Source organism: Odocoileus virginianus, unplaced genomic scaffold, assembly GCF_023699985.2.
Source record: "Odocoileus virginianus isolate 20LAN1187 ecotype Illinois unplaced genomic scaffold, Ovbor_1.2 Unplaced_Scaffold_18, whole genome shotgun sequence".
Taxonomy (NCBI): domain Eukaryota; kingdom Metazoa; phylum Chordata; class Mammalia; order Artiodactyla; family Cervidae; genus Odocoileus; species Odocoileus virginianus.
In genome coordinates, this window is record NW_027224280.1 from 879,679 (window position 1) to 899,449 (window position 19,771).

General features: G+C 59.6%; 1 protein-coding gene and 1 long non-coding RNA gene across 2 annotated transcripts; one reads left to right on the top strand and one right to left on the bottom strand.

Moving 5' to 3' along the window:
• Positions 1–921: 921 nt before the first annotated feature.
• Positions 922–3,720, bottom strand: LOC139033569 (uncharacterized). Its single transcript, XR_011486120.1, has 2 exons — positions 3,207–3,720; positions 922–1,214 (listed from the first exon to the last, which is right to left on the bottom strand). It is a non-coding gene; the product is annotated as an uncharacterized lncRNA (long non-coding RNA).
• PLXNA3 (plexin A3) lies at positions 2,639–19,008 on the top strand. The gene is given in 34 exon segments (XM_070462970.1): positions 2,639–2,742; positions 4,506–5,126; positions 5,492–6,031; positions 6,632–6,814; positions 8,624–8,752; positions 8,823–8,923; positions 9,207–9,330; positions 9,415–9,571; positions 9,649–9,748; positions 9,905–10,019; positions 10,137–10,337; positions 10,512–10,608; positions 10,741–10,931; positions 11,011–11,156; positions 11,246–11,366; positions 11,472–11,608; positions 11,706–11,876; positions 12,253–12,346; positions 12,439–12,678; positions 12,757–12,900; positions 12,980–13,214; positions 13,301–13,443; positions 13,546–13,802; positions 13,910–13,976; positions 14,070–14,216; positions 14,316–14,475; positions 14,574–14,677; positions 14,878–14,974; positions 15,219–15,409; positions 15,714–15,883; positions 16,413–16,549; positions 16,552–16,624; positions 16,831–16,981; positions 17,969–19,008. Coding segments are annotated over 33 exon segments (5,613 nt in total). The 5' UTR covers positions 2,639–2,742; positions 4,506–4,532; the 3' UTR covers positions 18,065–19,008.
• The last annotated feature ends 763 nt before the right edge of the window (positions 19,009–19,771 follow it).

Sequence of the window (19,771 nt, forward strand, 5' to 3'; positions counted from 1 at the left end):
GTCTAGGTTGGTCATAGCTTTTCTTCCAAGGAGCAAGCATCTTTTAATTTTGTGGCTGCATTCACCATCTGTAGTGATTTTGGAGCCCAAGAAAATAAAGTCTGTCACTGTTTCCATTGTTTTCCCATCTATTTGCCATGAAGTGATGGGACTAGATGCCATGATCTTCGTTTTTTGAATGTTGAGTTTTAAGCCAGCTTTTTCACTCTCCTCTTTCACTTTCATCAAGAGGCTCTTTAGTTTCTCTTCAATTTCTGCCATAAGGGTGGTTTCATCTGCATATCTGAGGGTGTAGCCAGGGCAATATAGCCAGCCATATTGGAAAGGAAGAAGTAAAACTATCTCTATTCACAGATGAAATAATCTTGTATATGCAAAATCTTACTACATGTGCTGGAAAAAACAATAAAGCTAATAAATGAGTTCAGCAAAGTTGCAGGAAGAAACATCATTACACAAAAATCAATTGTATTTCTATACCTGAGCAATGAACAGTTCTGTTTTATAATAGCATAATAAAGAATAAAATACTTAGGAATAAATTAATAATAGAAATAGCAAGACTTCCATATAAAATAGGTACTTCCATGTAAAATATTTAACCTATTTTACTTCCATGTAAAATAGATAGCCAACGGGAATTTGCTGTATGGCTCAGGAAACTCAAACAGGGGCTCTGTATCAACCTAGAGGGGTGGGATGGGGAGGAAGATGGGAGGGAGTTTCAAAAGGGAGGGGATATATGTATACCTATGGCTGATTCATGTTGAGGTTTGACAGAAAACAACAAAATTCTGTAAAGCAATTATCCTTCAATAAAAAAATAAAAAGAAAAGGAAATTCACATAATAAAAAAAAAATGCAAGACTTGTACATCGTAAACTAGACAATATCACTGAAAGAAAATAAAGCAAACCTGAATAAATGAAAACACATTTATTTAGTCAGGGTTCTCTGGAGTAACAGAACAGGATACACACACACACACATACACACACAATTAATTTTAAGGAATTAGCTCATGTGATTGTGAGGGCTGACAAGGTGAAAAATTTGCAGGGCAGGTTGGCAGGCTGCAGATTCAAGCAGGACTTCTACATTACAGTCTGGAGGCAGAATATCTGTTTTCCATGGGAACTTCAGTTTTTGCTTTTAAGGCCTTCAATTGAGTGGACAAGATTCACCCACATTATGGAGTGTGATTTAAAGTCAACCTGAAAAGAAAAAATATAATAAAGTCAACCGGTTGTTGATGTTCACCACATCTACGAAATTTCTCCAGAGCAACAGCTAGATGAGTGATTAAATAATTGCCAACTATAGCCTAGCCAAGTTGAAAGTAATACACATGAATTCATCATCACAACATCCCAAATTCATGGATGGAAAGAATCTTGTTAAGATGGTGTGTGCCTGCATGCTAAGTCGCTTCAGTTGTGTCTGACTCTTTGCGACCCTATGGACTGTAGCCTACCAGTCCCTCTCCTCTGTTCATGGGACTCTCCAGGCAAGAACACTGGAGTGGGTTGCCATTTCCTCCTCCAGGGGATCTTCCCAACCCAGGGATCAAACCTACATCTCTTATGTCTCTTGCATTGGCAGGTGGGTTCTTTACCACTAGCACCATCTGGGAAGCCTTGTTAAGATGGCAACATTCTCTGAATTGATTTACAGATTGAATTCAATCCGTATCAAACTTCCACTGGCTTTTTTTTTTTTTTTTTTTTTTGCAGAAACTGAAAAGTCCATCCTAAAATTCACACGGGGTGAACTGATGGCTGGCTAAAGGGTACATAGAGATTTATTTTGGGGGTGATGAGAACAGGAATTCCAAACTCCTGTTTTGGAATCAAACAGGAGTAATGGTTGCCCAACTTTGTGTGAATATATTAAATGTTATTGAATGTTACCCTTTACATGAGGGACTTACATGATAGATGAATTATAGGTCAATAAAGCTGTATAAAAAGAAAAGGAAAAAGGAACCAAGGGACTGAAAATCTCCAATTCAGGGCCACTGGGGACGGGGCCAGGTGGTAAAGGCAGACAGCCTTAGTCCTCGTGGATGTTATCAGACTCAGGCCCTCCGGATTAGTGGACCTTCTCCGGGAGAGTGTCCTGGGTCAGGACCGCGAGTCCCAGGCTGGTGTGTGCCAGTAGGATCCTGACCGGAGTGCGGGGTGGGCGGGGACGGGGCGGGGGTGGGGTGGGGTGGGGTGGTTGCTGCGAACCGGCGGCAGGTGGCCTTGGGCGGGCCTTCGAGCGCCCGGGAGGCGTCTGCGCGACCCCGAGGCCCGCGCGCACCCCTGGCCCGAAGGGGGTGTGGCGCGGGCGCGCGCGGGTCCCCAGGTGGCGGGAGGCGGCGGGCGGAGGGGCGCGCTCCCCGGACGCAGCCATTTCGCTAGTGGAGGGGAGGGTCGTATCGCTGCGGGGGGTAGGGGGGAACCCCAGCCGCTCGCCGGGGGCTGGAGCTGCGCCGCTGGGCCTCTCCCGTAGCTCGGGGAGAGGCAGGCCACCCCCGGCTGTGAGCCCTCCCTGGGCACCCCTGCCCGGCGCGGTGGTACGGTCCGGATTTAAAAGGCCCCGGCGGCCGCGGGCTGGCCCCAAAGTGTGGGCGGCGGCGGGGGCGCGGGCGCGCGGGGTGCGGCGGCGGGGGCGCGCGAGCGGGGCGGTGTGGGGCTCGAGGGCGCGTCCACGTGGCCAACGGGCGGCCACCCGGAGCCGGCGGCGGCGGAGGGACAGGTAGGTGCCTGCCACCCCCCCCCCCGCCCCCGCCGCCCGTGCGAGGCCAGCCTGCTCATCTGCCCCGGGGTCGGGCATCCCCGGGGGTCGCCTTGGCCTTCCAGGGGTCGGGCCCTGCCCCCGCCTTCTCCGGCTCCCGCCCGACTGGTCCTTCGTGCTCTGCGCCTCGGCGGCCAGCCCCCTACCCGTGGGGACCCTTTGTGGTGGAGAAGCAGCCCCGGCGCCTCCGTCCACTGCGGGGGTGGGCGGCGGGGCGGGGGGGGCGGTGTCCCTGGTTGGGGGCAGGGCAAACCGGGCCGGCAGAACCGCGCGGGGCATTGGGGAGCGGGTGCGAGAGCCCCGTCTCTGCCAGTGTCTGCCCGCATCCTCGGGCTCCGCAGGGCTGGCTCAGAGAGGCTCGGTTGGCCGGAGGCTCCCGCTTCCAGGCTGTGCTTTGGAGCGGGCGTTTGGGCTCCACAACGTACCTCTCCAGGTATCCCTCCCGACCTGTCCGGTTCCCCTTCTTAGGCTTGTATTCCCGTGCACTGCGGAGGAGGTGAGGGTGGCATGACGACCCCCCCCGCCTTCTCCGCCCTCCTTTCTTCTCCAGCTCTGGCATTCAGGGTCCAGAATGCGGACCTTGACAAAAGAGCCTGGGAGAGCCGAGCGGTCTTGAGCTGAAACTTAGCAGTTCCAAGCTGGGTCTGCTCCTGGTTCTGGCAAATGCAATCCCCCCCACCCCGTTTCTTCTGGGCTGCCTTGGTTTGGTTCCTCGCCACTCCCTCCAAGGTGGGGTAACTTGTGTCTCTCTTGGGGCTTGGGCACCGATAGGGGGGCCCTGAGCCCTGCCCTGTTGGCTGCCACGCCACGGCTCTGCTGTCTTGGCTGCCTGGAGCTGGGTGTGGCCTCAGGGTGAAGACCCAGCCAAGCCTGGTGCTGTTCCTGGGGTCCCCTGGTTTGTCTCGCCAGAGTCTCAGCTGTGTTTACCAACCCTGCCTCTCCCCTTCGCCAGCTACCGTCTGGCTTTGGAGGGGGCTGCGTGCACCCCTGCTCTGGGCATCCATCCGGTTGTGCCTGGGCAGAGCCTGACGTCTGTCTGTCTCTGTGCATTGCTGCGGGGGCCGGCACCACTTGGCTTTTGTGTGGCAGCTTGTAGCCCAGATCGCAGGCTCCCTGTCAGCCGGCAGACAGGGGCCCTTGGGGCAAGGAGGCAGCCGGGGCGCAGAGGGCAGATTGGTGTCCCTGGGTGCTGTCTGGGCTCAGGCTTTGATGCCTCAGACCTCTGATGTCCCGACACCCCAACATCCCATTTGCCATCGTTTTCCCACTCCCTTGTCTCCTCCCTGCCCCCCAAACTAGGGTGCAAGGTGGCTCCATGGCCTTGAGTGGCCCACAGTTGGGTTGGGCCCGTGTGTGGCTGGCCACCCTCGGGCCTGGGATCTGCTGTTCGGCTTCTCCTTCCTGGAGGGCCTCCCACCCTGCCTCTCCCAGCATCTGGCGCCGTGGCCCGCTTGGGTGTGGTCCAGCTGAGGCGAGGCCTCCCGGCTGCTTGCCAGCAGTGGGTGGGGGGTGATTGATGGCCCCCAAGCCTGCCTGTGCTTGTGGCTCCCTTGTGCACCCTGGCAGACGCCCCTCCTTTCTCCCAGCTGGGGCTGCCATCTGGGGCCCTGGTGTGGTGGCAGGTGACTGGCCTCCACCCTCTGGGCCATGGTTCTGGGCTGGCCGGAGGCCCAAGGCCAGGCCAGGGGGTGGGCCTGTGACTGGCCCCTGCTGTCTCTCTCCAGGCCCACCCCCCAGGACAGCCGCCAGCCATGTCCACCATCTTCATCCTGCTGTTCCTTCTGGCCGCCGGGCGGGCCCTGGGCAGCCGCAGACCCTTCCCTGCTTTTTCAGTGACGGACACCTCGCTCACCCACCTGGCTGTGCACCGGGTGACTGGGGAGGTGTTTGTGGGCGCCGTGAACCACATCTTCAAGCTGGCGCCCAACCTGACTGAGCTGCGGGTCCATATCACGGGGCCCGTTGAGGACAATGCCCGCTGCTACCCGCCCCCCAGCATGCGTGTGTGTGCCCACCGCCTGGCGCCTGTGGACAACGTGAACAAGCTGCTGCTCATAGACTACGCAGCCCGCCGTTTGGTGGCCTGTGGCAGCATCTGGCAGGGTATCTGCCAGTTCCTGAGGCTGGACGACCTCTTCAAGCTGGGTGAGCCCCACCACCGCAAGGAGCACTACCTGTCAGGGGCCCAGGAGCCGGACTCCATGGCTGGCGTCATCGTGGAGCAGGGCCAGGGGCCCAGCAAGCTGTTTGTAGGCACGGCTGTGGATGGCAAGTCCGAGTACTTCCCTACCCTGAGCTCCCGAAAGCTCATCCGGGACGAGGACGGTGTGGATATGTTCAGTCTGGTGGGTGAGCCCCACCCCTGGCTGTCAGGCGTCCCCTGCCCTCCCCTCCCTTTGCTCCCCTCTGGAGAGCCAGGCCCTGTGCCCTCATGCCTCCACTGCGTCCTGCCTCTGCCCCCGGAAGAGACCTGGTTGGTCCCAGACGGGACAAGCTGCTGAGGATGGCAGGGTGGGCCGGGTCATGGCTTGCCCTCTGGAGTCTTTCTGGCCTGGGGTCCTGTGCATGCATGGGTGGGGGGTTGTGATGGAAGCCCCTTAGGGACCCTGTTGTGGGATCGAGGCCAGGGCGAGTGGCAGGGGCCATGGATGGGGAGGCCACGGGTGGACCCTGGCCTCATCTCAGGCTCTCTCCCCCGCCTGTTCTGTAGGTATACCAGGACGAGTTCGTCTCCTCACAGATCAAGATCCCCTCGGACACCCTGTCCCTGTACCCGGCCTTTGACATCTACTACGTCTATGGCTTTGTGAGCGCCTCCTTTGTGTACTTCCTGACGCTGCAGCTGGACACCCAGCAGACACTGCTGGACACAGCGGGCGAGAAGTTCTTCACGTCCAAGATTGTGCGCATGTGCTCAGGAGACTCCGAGTTCTACTCATACGTGGAGTTCCCCATTGGCTGCTCATGGCGCGGCGTGGAGTACCGCCTAGTGCAGAGCGCCCACCTGGCCAAACCCGGCTTGCTGCTGGCCCAGGCCCTGGGCGTGCCGGCTGACGAGGATGTCCTCTTCACCGTCTTCTCTCAGGGCCAGAAGAACCGGGCCAGCCCACCGAGGCAGACCATCCTCTGCCTCTTTACCCTCAGCAACATCAATGCACACATCCGGCGTCGCATCCAGTCCTGCTACCGTGGGGAGGGCACGCTGGCACTGCCCTGGCTGCTAAACAAGGAGCTGCCCTGCATCAACACTGTGAGCCCCTGCCCACACCCCCCGCCCCTCTGCCAGGCCCTCTGCCCCTTCCCGGGTCTGCGGGGCCAGCCATGGTGGTCACCTAGCAGCCACTAGGCTGCTGGCCTGTCCCAGGCTCGACAGGCCCGCTCACCTGGGAGATGCTCCTCTGGACCGTCTCGGGAGTGACAGCTTAGCCCAGAATCCCCCACCCCCTGTGATCCCCTCCCTGCCTTTGCAGATTCTCTTTCCTCACCAGCCTGCCTCCCTGCCAATCCTCTGGGTGGGCACACTCTGTTTGTGGACCACTCCCTTCCTCTTCCTGCCCCTCTGTCCCCAGCTGGCTCCTCCAGCTCTATCTTGCGGGTGCCCCCTCACATTCTGCATCAGTGGCAGCCTCCCAGGCCTTGCTGTCTACTCCCCACTCCTGCCTGCTCGCCTTCCTCCAGCTCCTTTCTCATCCCCCCATTTCCTGTGGGGTCCTGGGACTAATGGTTGGTTGGTCTTGGCTAGCAAGGAGTGAGTTCTGGGTCCTCTTCCCTGCCACAATGTGGGATCTCGCAGCCGACATCCAGTGGGTGCCCATGAGCTGACCTGTGTGCACCCCTCCTATTTCACCAGCCCATGCAGATAAATGGAAACTTCTGTGGGTTGGTGTTGAACCAGCCACTGGGCGGCCTACACGTGATCGAGGGGCTGCCCCTGCTAGCTGACAGTACCGATGGCATGACCAGCGTGGCCGCCTACACCTACCAGCAGCACTCTGTGGTCTTTATTGGCACTCGCGGTGGCAGTCTCAAGAAGGTGGGCACCAGTCTGTGGGCATCAGGGCAGGCTGAGATGCAGAATGAGGGGTGGGGACAAGATGGTGCAGGCAAGCCCTGTGCGCCTCTGTGCCACCCATGCTCACTGGTGCCACTACCTGCTGTGGCCTGAACCACTGGCTTCCTGTGGCTGACCCAAGCCTCTGTCCTTATCTCTGGGCTTCCCTGCCAGGAGAGCAGGAGCCATCATTGCTGGGTCCTCCTTGAATGAAAAAGGAAAGGAAAGTTAGTCCCACAGTCAGGTCCGACTCTGCAATTCCACAGACTGTAGCCCACTAGGTCCTCTGTCCATGGAATTCTACAGACAAGAGTACTAGAGTGGGTTTCCGTTCCCTTCTCCGGGGATCTTCCTGACCCAGGGATTGAACCCAGGTCTCCTGCACTGTAGGCAGATTCTTTACCAACCAAGCTACCAGGGAAGCCTCCTTGAATGAATGAAGGAACAAATGTGAATCTGACTGCCTTTGCCATCTTGTCCCCTGATAGGCCCAGGGGTTGCTTCTGTTTTGGGGCTGGGAGCTCTGAGGTTTTCTAAAGGGACAAGGAGCCAGACAAACTACAAGCTTCTCCTCGTGCTCACCTGGGAGATGCGGGGTGTTCCCAGGGAGGTCTGGAGTGTCCAGGGAACTCTTGGGGGCCTAGTCTACTCCCCTCCAGGTCCTTTTTTTTTACATTTCTCACAGCTTTATTGGGGTATAACTCCTGTGTCACACTTCTGCCCTCATATAAAGCATCTCTGTGATTTTGGTACATTTGCAGAGTTACAGTGGCATGAACACTCCTTCATTCCAGGGTATTGCCATCATCCCGAAAACCCCTTCCCCTATAAATCACACCTTTTCCCTGTGCCCAGACTCTATAGTTACAGTTCAGTCACTCAGTCGTGTCCAATTCTTTGTGACCCCATGGACTCCATCACCAACTCCTAGAGTTTACTCAAACTCATGTTCATTGAGTTGGTGATACCATCCAACCATCTCATTCTCTGTTGTCCCCTTCTCCTCCCACCTTCAATCTTTCCCAGCATCAGGGTTTTTTCCAGTGAGTCAGTGGTTCGCATCAGGTGGCCAAAGGATTGGAGTTTCAGCTTCAGTATCAGTCCTCCCAATGAATATTCAGGGTTGATTTCCTTTTGGATGGACTGGTTTGATCTCTTTTCAATCCAAGGGACTCTCAAGAGTCTTCTCCAACACCACATCTCAAAAGCATTAATTCTTTGGCTCTCAGCTTTCCTTATGGTCCAACTCTCACATCCATACATGACTACTGGGAAAACCATAGCTTTGACTAGACGGACCTTTGTTGGCAAAGTAATGTCTCTGCTTTTTAATATGCTGTCTAGGTTGGTCATAGCTTTTCTTCCAAGGAGCAAGCATCTTTTAATTTCATGGCTGCAGTCACCATCTGCAGTGATTTTAGAGCCCAAGAAAATAAAGTCTGTCACTGTTTCCATTGTTTCCCCATCTATTTGCCATGAAGTGATGGGACCAGATGCCATGATCTTTGTTTTTTGAATATTGAGTTCTAAGCCAGCCTTTTCACTCTCCTCTTTCACTTTCATCAAGAGGTTCTTTAGTTCTTTGCTTTCTGCATAAGTGTGGTCATCTCTGTGCCCTGTGAGCCTTTTTGGGCTGGCTGTGACACCCCCAAGAGCCTCTAGGGGGCAGCCTTGGCGTCATCCTTCCCCATCTGTCTATGATGGGACAAGGCTGGGCCCCTGGCTGCCGAAGAGCCTGCCCGGGTACGTGGACTGCTGCTGTGGTGTCAGGTGGCTGGTCTTGTGGCCCAGGTGCGGGTTGACAGCTCTCAGGAGGCTCACCTATACGAGACGGTGCCTGTGGTGGATGGCAGCCCCATACTTCGTGACCTGCTCTTCAGCCCTGACCACCAGCACATCTACCTGCTGAGTGAGAAGCAGGTGGGCCCGGGGCAGGTGGCAGGGTGGGCCGAGGGCAGGGCATGGCACGGGCTAACTTGGCTGTGCCCAGGTGAGCCAGCTCCCGGTGGAGACCTGTGAGCAGTACCTGAGCTGCGCGGCCTGCCTGGGCTCGGGGGACCCGCACTGTGGCTGGTGCGTGCTGCAGCACAGGTGAGGACCTGCCCAGCTCTGCCTGTAGCTGGGAGCCATGGTGCCCACCCTCTCCCATGTGCCCACCCCAACAGCTGTGGCCTTGTAGCCTCCCTCTCCCTCCTGTCCAACTTTCTCCCGCTAATGAGCAGAACCTCTGGTCCAAGTGACGTCTCTCAGGCCCTCGGAGATGAAGCCGAGGCATGTGGTTGCCTGGCACCATAGGCTGGGCCGGCTGCCCCCTCGTCACCCCTTCCTGGCCCCCAGGGCAGCTGTGGGATGGGCCTGGCCTGACCCCACACAGGTGCTGCCGCCAAGGGGCCTGTCCAGGCGCCGTGGCCCCGTATGGCTTCGCCGAGGCACTCAGCAAGTGTGTCCAGGTGCACGTCTGGCCCAACAATGTGTCAGTGACGTCGCCCGGGGTGCAGGTGAGGGGCATGGTGGGGATGTGGCAGGGGCGTGGTGCCCACATGCTGCAGTGGACCCTGCTCCAAGCCTTTGGCTTCCTGCAGCTGACCGTGGCCATGAGCAACGTGCCAGACCTCAGTGCGGGCGTGAGCTGTGCCTTTGAGGAAGTGACCCAGAGTGAGGCCGTCCTGCTGCCCTCTGGGGAGTTACACTGCCCCTCACCTTCCCTCCAGGAGCTCCGGGCTCTCACCCGGGGGCATGGTCAGTGGCTGGGGCTGTGGGGGGTGGGGGGTGCTGTCTGTCCATGGCTCACACAGTGTGCCGTGGGCTCGCTGCAGGGGCCACCCGCACCGTGCGGCTGCAGCTGCTCTCCAAGGAGACTGGCGTGAGGTTTGCTGGGGCTGACTTCGTCTTCTACAACTGCAGCGTCCTCCAGTCGTGAGTAGTAGCTGGCCTGCCCCCTGGTCCCCGTGTCTCTGTGGCTCGCTGTGACGTGGGTGCCTTTTTCCTTTGGCTTCCCCTGTGGCCCACGCAAGGGACAGTGAAGGTCCCGGCTTGGTCTCCTCTGTGATTTCTGAAGCCTCTCCCCTCCAGGTGCATGTCCTGCGTCAGCAGCCCTTACCCCTGCCAGTGGTGTAAGTACCGCCATGTGTGTACCAGCCAGCCCCACGACTGCTCCTTCCAGGAGGGCAGGGTGCACAACCGTGAGGTGAGGTGGGCACTGCACGCGAGGGGGCCAGGCTCCCTGCAGGCTGGCCCCTGGCTTTGCCACCCTCCATCTTGGGGTTTTCTCAGAGCCTCCTCAACGCGGGGGTTTTCCCCTCAGGGCTGCCCTGCGATCCTGCCCAGCGGGGACCTCCTGATCCCGGTAGGCGTTGTGCAGCCCCTCACCCTGCGGGCCAAGAACCTGCCGCAGCCTCAGTCAGGACAGAAGAACTACGAGTGTGTGGTCCGGGTGCAGGGCCGGCAGCAGCGTGTCCCTGCTGTACGCTTCAACAGCAGCAGCGTGCAGTGCCAGAATGCCTCGGTGAGGCCCACCCCGCCTGTCTTGGGGGTTCGGGCTGTGCCCAGCAGACTCTTCAGGAAGCCTCAGTTCATCCTGGCAGAGGACCTTCTGAGTCTTCTCCTGGGGATTCCTGAGTAGGGTGGGTGGGGTGGTCTGTGCACCTTCATGAGGGTCACACAGGTCCTTCTCCCCTAGTATTCCTATGAAGGTGATGAGTACGGTGACACTGAGCTGGACTTCTCTGTGGTCTGGGACGGCGATTTCCCCATCGACAAGCCTGCTACCTTCCGAGGTGAGCAGCGGGATGGGGCTGAGGACCTCACTTCCTGGGGCAGCGTAGGCACAAGCTGGGGCCGGGGTCCCCTAGAGGGACCCTTCATCAGGGCCCGTAACTGCTCCCCAGCGATGCCCTCTGTGCCCACAGCCCTCTTGTACAAGTGCTGGGCGCAGCGGCCCAGCTGTGGCCTCTGCCTCAAGGCTGACCCCCGCTTCAACTGTGGCTGGTGCATCTCGGAGCACAGGTGCCAGCTGCGGGCCCACTGCCCAGCCCCCAAGACCAACTGGATGCACCCGAACCAGAAGGGCGCTCGCTGCAGCCACCCTCGCATTGCCCAGGTCGGTCTCCCCTCCACCCACTGTCCTCTGGGCACCCGCCAACTCAGCTTACCCTCCCGCCTCCCATCCTGCTCCACAGATCCACCCAGTCATGGGGCCCAAGGAAGGGGGCACCTGGATCACCATCGTGGGTGAGAACCTGGGCCTCACCTCTCGAGAGGTGGGCCTGCGGGTGGCTGGCGTGCGCTGCAACTCCATCCCTGCCGAGTACATCAGTGCTGAGAGGTGAGTGCAGCCCAGCTGGTGGACACCAGGCCTCATCCCCAACTGGGGGCTGGCCTCTGGGGCCTGACCTTCTCGGACCCCACCCCCAGGATCGTCTGTGAGATGGAAGAGTCACTGGTACCCAGCCCTCCACCGGGGCCCGTGGAGCTCTGTGTCGGCGACTGTTCGGCTGACTTCCGCACGCAGTCTGAGCAGCTCTACACCTTTGTGGTAGGTGGGGTGCATACCCGTTTCCTCTCCCATTGCTTCCTGGGGGTAGTGTGCAGCCTGGCCCCTCCTGCCTCGCCCTGCCCCTTAGGATCTCTTCTCCCATAGACGCCTACTTTTGACCGTGTGAGTCCCAGTCGGGGCCCGGCCTCTGGGGGCACGCGGCTCACCATCTCTGGAAGGGCTCTGGACGCTGGCAGCAGGGTCATGGTGACCGTGAGAGATGGCGAGTGCCAGTTCGTCAGGTGGGTTGTTTGGGAGCTGGGGCCTCAGGCCGGCAGATGGCAGGCAGCCCTGGGCCACCTGGGGTCCCCATCTCCAAGTCCCCACTTGCTGATGCAGGAGGGATGCTGAAGTCATCGTGTGCATCTCGCCTGTCTCCACCCTGGGCCCGAGCCAAGCCCCCATTACACTGGCCATTGACCATGCCAATATCTCCAGTCCTGGTGTTGTCTACACTTACACTCAGGACCCCACCGTCACACGCCTCGAGCCCACGTGGAGCATCATCAAGTAAGAGGGGAGGCTGGGGACCAGGTCTCTGAGCGCCAGGCATCAAACTCCACCCCCTCTGAGCCTGAGCCCTCCTCAGCAGAGGGGAGCCTGGTTCCTCCATGACCACATGGCAGTTGGCACCCACTGGGTAACCCAGGGTTAGGGAGACTCCAGGGCCACTGGGTTGGGAAGATCCCCTGGAGAAGGGAAAGGCTACCCACTCCAGTATTCTGGCCTGGAGAATTCCATGGACTATATAGTCTGTGGGGTCACAAAGAGTCGGACACGACTGAGTGACATTCATTTCACTTCCACTTCCAATGGGGAAAGCAGAGAGAGGGCCACATTCGGGGCAGTTGGGAGGAGCCCTGAAGTCCCTCACTCCTGTCCCTAGTGGAAGCACTGCCATCACCGTGAGTGGGACCCACTTGCTGACAGTCCAGGAGCCCCGGGTCCGGGCCAAGTACCGAGGCATCGAGACCACCAATGTGAGTGCCAGCTGCGCCCCCACCCCCGTCCCACACCGCCACCCTGCCCACTGTGGCCTCAAGTGCTGGACTGTTTGCCTTTGTCCCCACAGACATGCCACGTGATCAATGACACTGCCATGCTGTGTAAAGCCCCTGGCATCTTCCTGGGGCAGCCCCAGCTGCAGGCCCAGGGCGAGCACCCAGATGAGTTTGGTTTCCTGCTGGACCACGTGCAGACCGCCCGATCCCTCAACCGGTCCTCCTTCACCTACTACCCCGACCCCAGCTTTGAGCCTCTCGGTCCCTCTGGGGTCCTGGACATCAAACCGGGCTCCCACGTAGTGCTAAAGGTGCTGCTGGGGCAGGAGCGAAGGGCAGGAGGGCCAGGGAAGGGGGGAGCCCTGGCTGACTGGGGTGTCCATGTGCAGGGCAAGAATCTGATCCCCGCAGCAGCTGGCAACTCCCGCCTCAACTACACGGTGCTGATAGGGGGCCAGCCATGCACGCTGACCGTCTCCGACACACAACTCCTCTGCGATTCCCCCAGCCAGACGGGCCGGCAGCCCGTCATGGTGGGTACAGGGCAGGGAGGCGGCCAGGGCAGCCTGGGGCAGGCATGGGGCTTGCCTCACCATGCGCCCGTCCCCGCAGGTGTTGGTGGGCGGTCTGGAGTTCTGGCTGGGCACCCTGCACATCACAGCCGAGCGGGCACTGACCCTGCCAGCCATGGTGGGGCTGGCAGTAGGGGGCAGCCTCCTGCTGCTGGCCATCACTGCTGTACTGGTTGCCTACAAACGTAAGACTCAGGATGCCGACCGCACACTCAAGCGGCTCCAGCTCCAGATGGACAACTTAGAGTCCCGGGTGGCCCTGGAGTGCAAGGAAGGTGCCTGTGTGGAGGTGGGGTGCGGGGCAGGCCGCAGGGGCTCCCCACTCCTGCCCTGCTCACTCTGCCCCACCGGCCCTCCCCAGCCTTTGCTGAGCTGCAGACAGACATCAATGAGTTGACGAACCACATGGATGGCGTTCAGATCCCTTTCCTAGACTACCGGACCTACGCTGTGCGGGTGCTCTTCCCGGGGATCGAGGCCCACCCAGTGCTTAAGGAGCTGGATGTGAGTTCCACCCAGTCCCATACACTCCCCCCCCCATTGTCTGCCCTTGCCCTGTCATCCGCAGGGTCACCTCTGCTCTCTGAGACGCCCTGTTGCCTCCAGACCCCCCCCCATGTTGAGAAGGCCCTGCGTCTCTTCGGGCAGCTGCTGCACAGCCGCGCCTTCGTGCTCACCTTCATCCACACCCTGGAGGCCCAGAGCAGCTTCTCCATGCGTGACCGGGGCACTGTGGCTTCCCTTACCATGGTGGCCCTGCAGAGCCGCCTCGACTACGCCACGGGTCTGCTTAAGCAGCTGCTGGCGGACCTCATCGAGAAGAACCTTGAGAGCAAGAACCACCCAAAGCTGCTTCTGCGCAGGTACTGGGTTTTCCCCCCCAAAGCCCCCAGGCCAGCCCTGTCCTGGCCAGGCCCCACCCCTTGGGAGGCCCTTTCCAGCCAGGACCCCAGCACCCCTTTCTCTCCAGGACTGAGTCAGTGGCTGAGAAGATGCTCACCAACTGGTTCACCTTTTTGCTGTATAAGTTTCTGAAGGTGCACATGCTCACAGGGCAGGTGGTGGGGGCGGTAGGGTGGGGAAGCTGCTGGCCGGCCAGCAGTCAGCTGTATGCCTGGCCCTGCCTCCAGGAGTGCGCCGGGGAGCCGCTCTTCATGCTTTACTGCGCCATCAAGCAGCAGATGGAGAAGGGCCCCATCGACGCCATCACGGGCGAGGCGCGGTACTCGCTGAGCGAGGACAAGCTCATCCGGCAGCAGATCGACTACAAGACGCTGGTGTGTGGGGTCGGGGCGGGGGTGGTCAGGTGGACAGGGTGTCAGGTCTGCAGGGAAGCCTCACCCAGGACCCACCCTGTGGCCCCCCCACCTTCTCAGACCCTGCACTGTGTGTGCCCGGAGAGCGAGGGCAGCGCTCAGGTGCCCGTGAAGGTGCTCAACTGTGACAGTATCACCCAGGCCAAAGACAAGCTGCTCGATGCTGTGTACAAGGGCATCCCTTACTCCCAGCGCCCCAAAGCTGAGGACATGGACCTAGGTGAGGCCCCTGCCTTCTCCTCCTGGCCCCCCCCCGCACCTCCTGGTACCATGGCTGGTGTTCATGATCCCTTCCACTGAGCTGTCTGTGGCCCACAGAGTGGCGCCAGGGCCGCATGGCCCGTGTCATCCTCCAGGACGAGGACGTCACCACCAAGATTGAGTGTGACTGGAAGAGGGTCAACTCGCTGGCCCACTACCAGGTGAGGAGCTGGAGGGCCGGCCACCCATGACCAGTGCTCCTGTGGGGCCGCGACCCTGTGCTAGCCCCTCCCCTCCATCGTCCCCACAACATAGGTCCTCCTCTGGGAGGTGTGGGAGCTGCCCCACATACCCCCACAGAGTTGGCCTCTTGGCTTCTCAGCCTCCTGCATTGCCCCCTTTCTGTCCCTGGTATCTGCAGGTGACAGACGGTTCCTTGGTGGCGTTGGTGCCCAAACAAGTGTCAGCCTATAACATGGCCAACTCCTTCACCTTCACCCGTTCCCTCAGCCGCTATGGTAAGTATCCTCGGTGTGGTGGCGTCTGCTGGCCTCGTGCCCTTCCAGGCTGTGTCGGCCATGGTGGGGAACCCTTGCTCTGGGCAGGCAGCCAGCTTGGCTCCGGCAGCCTTCCTGGACCCTGCCCTCAGGAGGTCTGGGCTCTTTAGAGCCTAGAAGTGCGGGGCTCCTGGGATAGAGGGGGCGAGAGCCATGGTGATGGCTGGCCCACTGGCCTAAGGGGGCACACCATCCCCTGCCCCAGAGAGCTTGCTTCGCACGGCCAGCAGCCCTGACAGCCTCCGCTCTCGGGCACCCATGATCACCCCGGATCAGGAGACAGGAACCAAGCTGTGGCACTTAGTGAAGAACCATGACCACGCCGACCACCGAGAGGGTGACCGTGGCAGCAAGATGGTCTCAGAGATCTACCTGACGCGGCTGCTGGCCACCAAGGTGCGCCTGCCCTGTGCCATCCTGGCCTTAGTGCGGGTCCCTTCTGTCCTGGACTTGGCACTCAGGCTGGCCCCGGCTGCCTGGGGAAGGGGCCACTGGATTGTTCCAATGCCAAGGGACTGTCTTAAGGCCTTGGCTATGGGAACTACCACCCTGAGGTCAAGGCGAAGTCTATCTGAGGGGTGTTGTTAGCCGGGCAGAGAAGCCCTACTCGCTGTCAGGCCTCTCCATCCCCATCTGTCCTGCTGTGGGAACATTTCCCCATGGCTCCCTGTCAGCTGGTGCCCTTGCTGTGCCCCTGCAGGGTACACTGCAGAAGTTCGTGGACGATCTCTTTGAAACTGTGTTCAGCACAGCACACCGGGGCTCAGCCCTGCCACTGGCCATTAAGTACATGTTTGACTTCCTGGACGAGCAGGCTGACCAGCGGCAGATCAGTGATCCCGACGTGCGCCACACCTGGAAGAGCAACTGGTACCACTGTGCGCTGGCCCTCCAGGCCAGGGCTGGGTGGGAAGAGGAGGCTTGGCTGGTACTTGGGGACCTTGGTCAGGGTGACAGTGGGGGCTGGGGCTGGGCTGCTCATCCCAGCAGGGGAGGACAGTGGCTAGGCATCGATGGTGCCACCAAGTAGGGAGAGCAAGGGTCTGTCACTCTGCCAGGGGTTTGGGCAGCTGGGATGCAGATAGTGCTGCCCGCACTCAGAGGTGCCCTTGACTGACTGGGCCTGGCTGCTCACCTGGTGATACCACTGGCACAGAGCAGAGATGCTGGAAGCCTGGCCCAGGGGGTGAATGTGTGTGTGGGGAACATTGAGATCACCAAGGCCAGAATGCCATTCCCTCTTACTTCTCACTGCTTGAAGTCAGGCCAAAAATTAAAGAAAAGGCCGCTAACTCTCAGTGTGTGTCATCTTGCCGCCTGTGGGCCTGTGGAGGTGAGCAGACAGGAGGGTGTGGCACGGGGAAACTGGGGAGCTGCGGGCCTTTGTCCCTCTGTCTAGCCTGCCCCTGCGCTTCTGGGTGAACGTGATCAAGAACCCGCAGTTCGTGTTCGACATCCACAAGAGCAGCATCACGGACGCCTGCCTGTCGGTGGTGGCCCAGACCTTCATGGACTCCTGCTCCACGTCGGAGCACCGCTGGGCAAGGACTCGCCCTCCAACAAGCTGCTCTATGCCAAGGACATCCCCAACTACAAGAGCTGGGTGGAGAGGTGGGCCCCAGTGTGTGTGGGTGGGGGGCCTGGACACCCACAGGACATAGCTACTGGGTGAGGGTAGAAGCTAGCCCTGCCCAGGCTGGCTCATATTAATGGAGGGCCACCTTCAGGAAGGAGTCCCAGAGGCTGGCCTGGCAGCCAGGACAAGGGCTTTGACTTTTGCAGCAGATGCCAGCATGACTTCTTCGGGATCCCATTAGGTACTACCGGGACATAGCCAAGATGGCATCCATCAGTGACCAGGACATGGATGCGTATCTGGTGGAGCAGTCCCGTCTCCATGCAAGTGACTTCAATGTCCTGAGTGCACTCAGTGAGCTCTATTTCTACGTCACCAAGTACCGTCAGGAGGTGCGTGCCACCCCCGCAGGCCCCTCGAGTTTGAGAGTGCAGCCAGTTGCAAAAGCAGGGGTGTGATGGGAGTCAGGGGTACCAGCTCTTGGATTACTCACAATTCCTCCCACAAACAAGCCCTCAGGATGGCAAACGTGACACTCTGTAGATGTGGGGAGGTGAGGGCCCCAGGAGAGAAGCTACTGGCTGAAGCACCAAGTTCTGGTTGGGAGAAAGTAAAGGGCCAGGAACGCAGTGGGGGCCAGAGGTGGGCAGGGTCAGGCCACCTGCCTGATTTGTGCCTGGAGCCTCAGTAGACAGGGAAGCCAGAGGGTGGGCTTCAGGACTGGGCTCCTGGTTGGAGATGAGAACCGGTGAACCTCAGCTGGACACAGGCCTGAGAGCCCTGAGCCTGGAGGAGCTCACCAAGGGGTTCCCCGGGCAGCTAGATGGATCCATGGCCCAGGCACTGAGCCCTGGGGTCCTGGGACACTCTGACATGGCAGAGCAGAAGGGGAGCTGGCTGTGGAGTCTTGAGGAGGGTCGGGAGGGACACTCCCCACCAAGTGCCACACGGGCCCGGATCACATGCGTGAGGACCCCCCCCCCCCCCCCCCCGCCGCCAGTTGTCAGGAGTAATGGGCTATCGGGTGCTGCCCATGGTCAATGGAGATGAGGCCCGAGAAGGCCTGCTGCTTTGGATGGGAGAGGTCTAGGGTGGGATTGGGGGTCTGCAGGGGACGGGAAAGGGAAGCCTCGAGTCCACATCACCCCTGGACAGGGCTGCATGCTGGCCATGGAGAGGAGGGACGAGAGTTGTGCGGTTGGAGGAGGATTTGGGGTCAAAGAGGGGCTGTTCGAAGGCCACGTGCCCAGGGTCCTGGCCAGCAGGGAAGGACACCCTGAGACCTGAGGGAGGGGAAAGCTTGCCCTGAGGAGCAGGGGGCTTGGCTGGGAGGAACAGCCCGCCGCCCCTGAGAGCCCAGCTCGGGGCCTGCTTCACAGGTTCTCAGCGCCCTGGACCGAGATGCCTCTTGTCGGAAACACAAGCTGCGCCAGAAGCTGGAGCAGATCATTGGCCTCGTGTCCAGCAACAGCTAAGGGCGGCCGACCCGGAGAGAAGGGTGCATCTCAGTCCTGAGACAGTCTCCCGTCCAGGGGGCGTCTCAGGCCTGGGTCCCGGGCTGAGCCTCGGATCAGGTGGAACCGGGCCGAGACACCCCCAGCACAGCCCGGGGCCCTTCATTAGTGCCTTGCTTTGGGCCCTGCATGGGGAGGGGGCGACCGGACCAAGCCCCCCACCACAGCAGCAGCAATACCCCCACCCTCCCCCTGCTCTCCTGCCCAGTCTGGTGATCACCCCTTGCTATTTATGCCCCAACCACCTATTTATTTAATTTATCTCCACTCACCTCTCCATCTGTAAATAAGCGTTCCCCCTTACCCGCCCCCCCTGCCCCAGATGTCCCAACCTCACTCACCTCCTCTCCTTGAGTCCTCCCGGCTCCCCTTGAGACAGGGTCAGCCTTGGCCTCACCTCTAGCCCTGCCCCTTCCCCTGGCTGCCCCCGCCCATCTCCAAAAGAGGGCCTGGACACCAGCAGCACTCGGGGTAGGCAAGGCACCAAAGGTGCCCTCAGACTACGACTCTGCAGAAGGGGTACCCCTGCAGCTGACACAGAAGCCCGTCCAGACTTCTCGGGCTGGGCCTGGGCCTTCTCCCAGGCCGTGTTCTCTGAGGCCTGGAGAGCTTGAATCAGCTCCTGCCAGGGCCAGATCTGGGCCTGGGGGCACCAGACTCTGCTCCTCTGGGCCCTGCTGCCAAACTCCGTCTGTGGGGTCTGCACGCCCCCTGGACCACTCACCCTCCGCTGCCCTGCCCTGCGCAGAGGTGGCAGTGCCTTACTCCTTTGTTCTTCTGCCTCCTTGGAGGAACCCGGCCCTGGTCCATGCTCCTACAAACCCGATTTGCCCCCTTTTTCTTTTCTGCATGAGATTTTCTTTGACCCTGTCATTTTTTTTCCTAATTAAATGTTGGGAAACAGAGTTGGTGTGTGGCTTTGTTCTCGGGGCAGGTGGAAGCAGGTGGGGAGACTGTCAGACTCTGCTTGAGCTGAATGCCATCTACGGGAGGAAAGGTGACTTCTTGTGGGGTTTCTGAGGATCTGAGGTGGTCCAGGGCGGCCATGTCCAATCCATCAACGAGGCCGGGTGGCTCCACCATTAAGACATGTTCAGAAGCCACTCCCTTCTCCCCACCTCCACTGCCCCTGAGTGGTCCAAGCTGCCCTTGTCTCTTGCCTGGATGCCAGTCTCCCCATTTCTGCCCTGGCTGCCCTGAGCCTCTTCTCACCATGGGAGGCACCGGGACCCTGTTAATAAACATGGTGGCCCTTGTCCCCATTCTGTTCAAAATGGTCCAGAGCTTCATGGCCACCAAACACCTTTATGTCTGCCAACTCTTTCCTGTCCCAAGTGCATTGCAGTCATTGTGCCCCTGTGCAGTGCTGTGCTGTGCTGAGTCCCTCAACTGTGTCTGAGTCTTTTCGACTCCATGGACTCCCACCAGGCTCCTCTGTCCATGGGATTCCCCAGGCAAGAATACTGGAGTGGGTTGCCATTTCCTCCTCCAGGGGATCTTCTGGACCAGGGATCAAACCCTCATCTCTTGCACCTCCCACACTGGCAGGTGGATTCTTTACTACTACACCACCTGGGAAGCCCCTAATGGTGACACTAATGTGGGGGAAACCAGAATTCTGGTGGGAGGGTATTTTATAGAGAATAATTTCACATACTTCAGATTGAG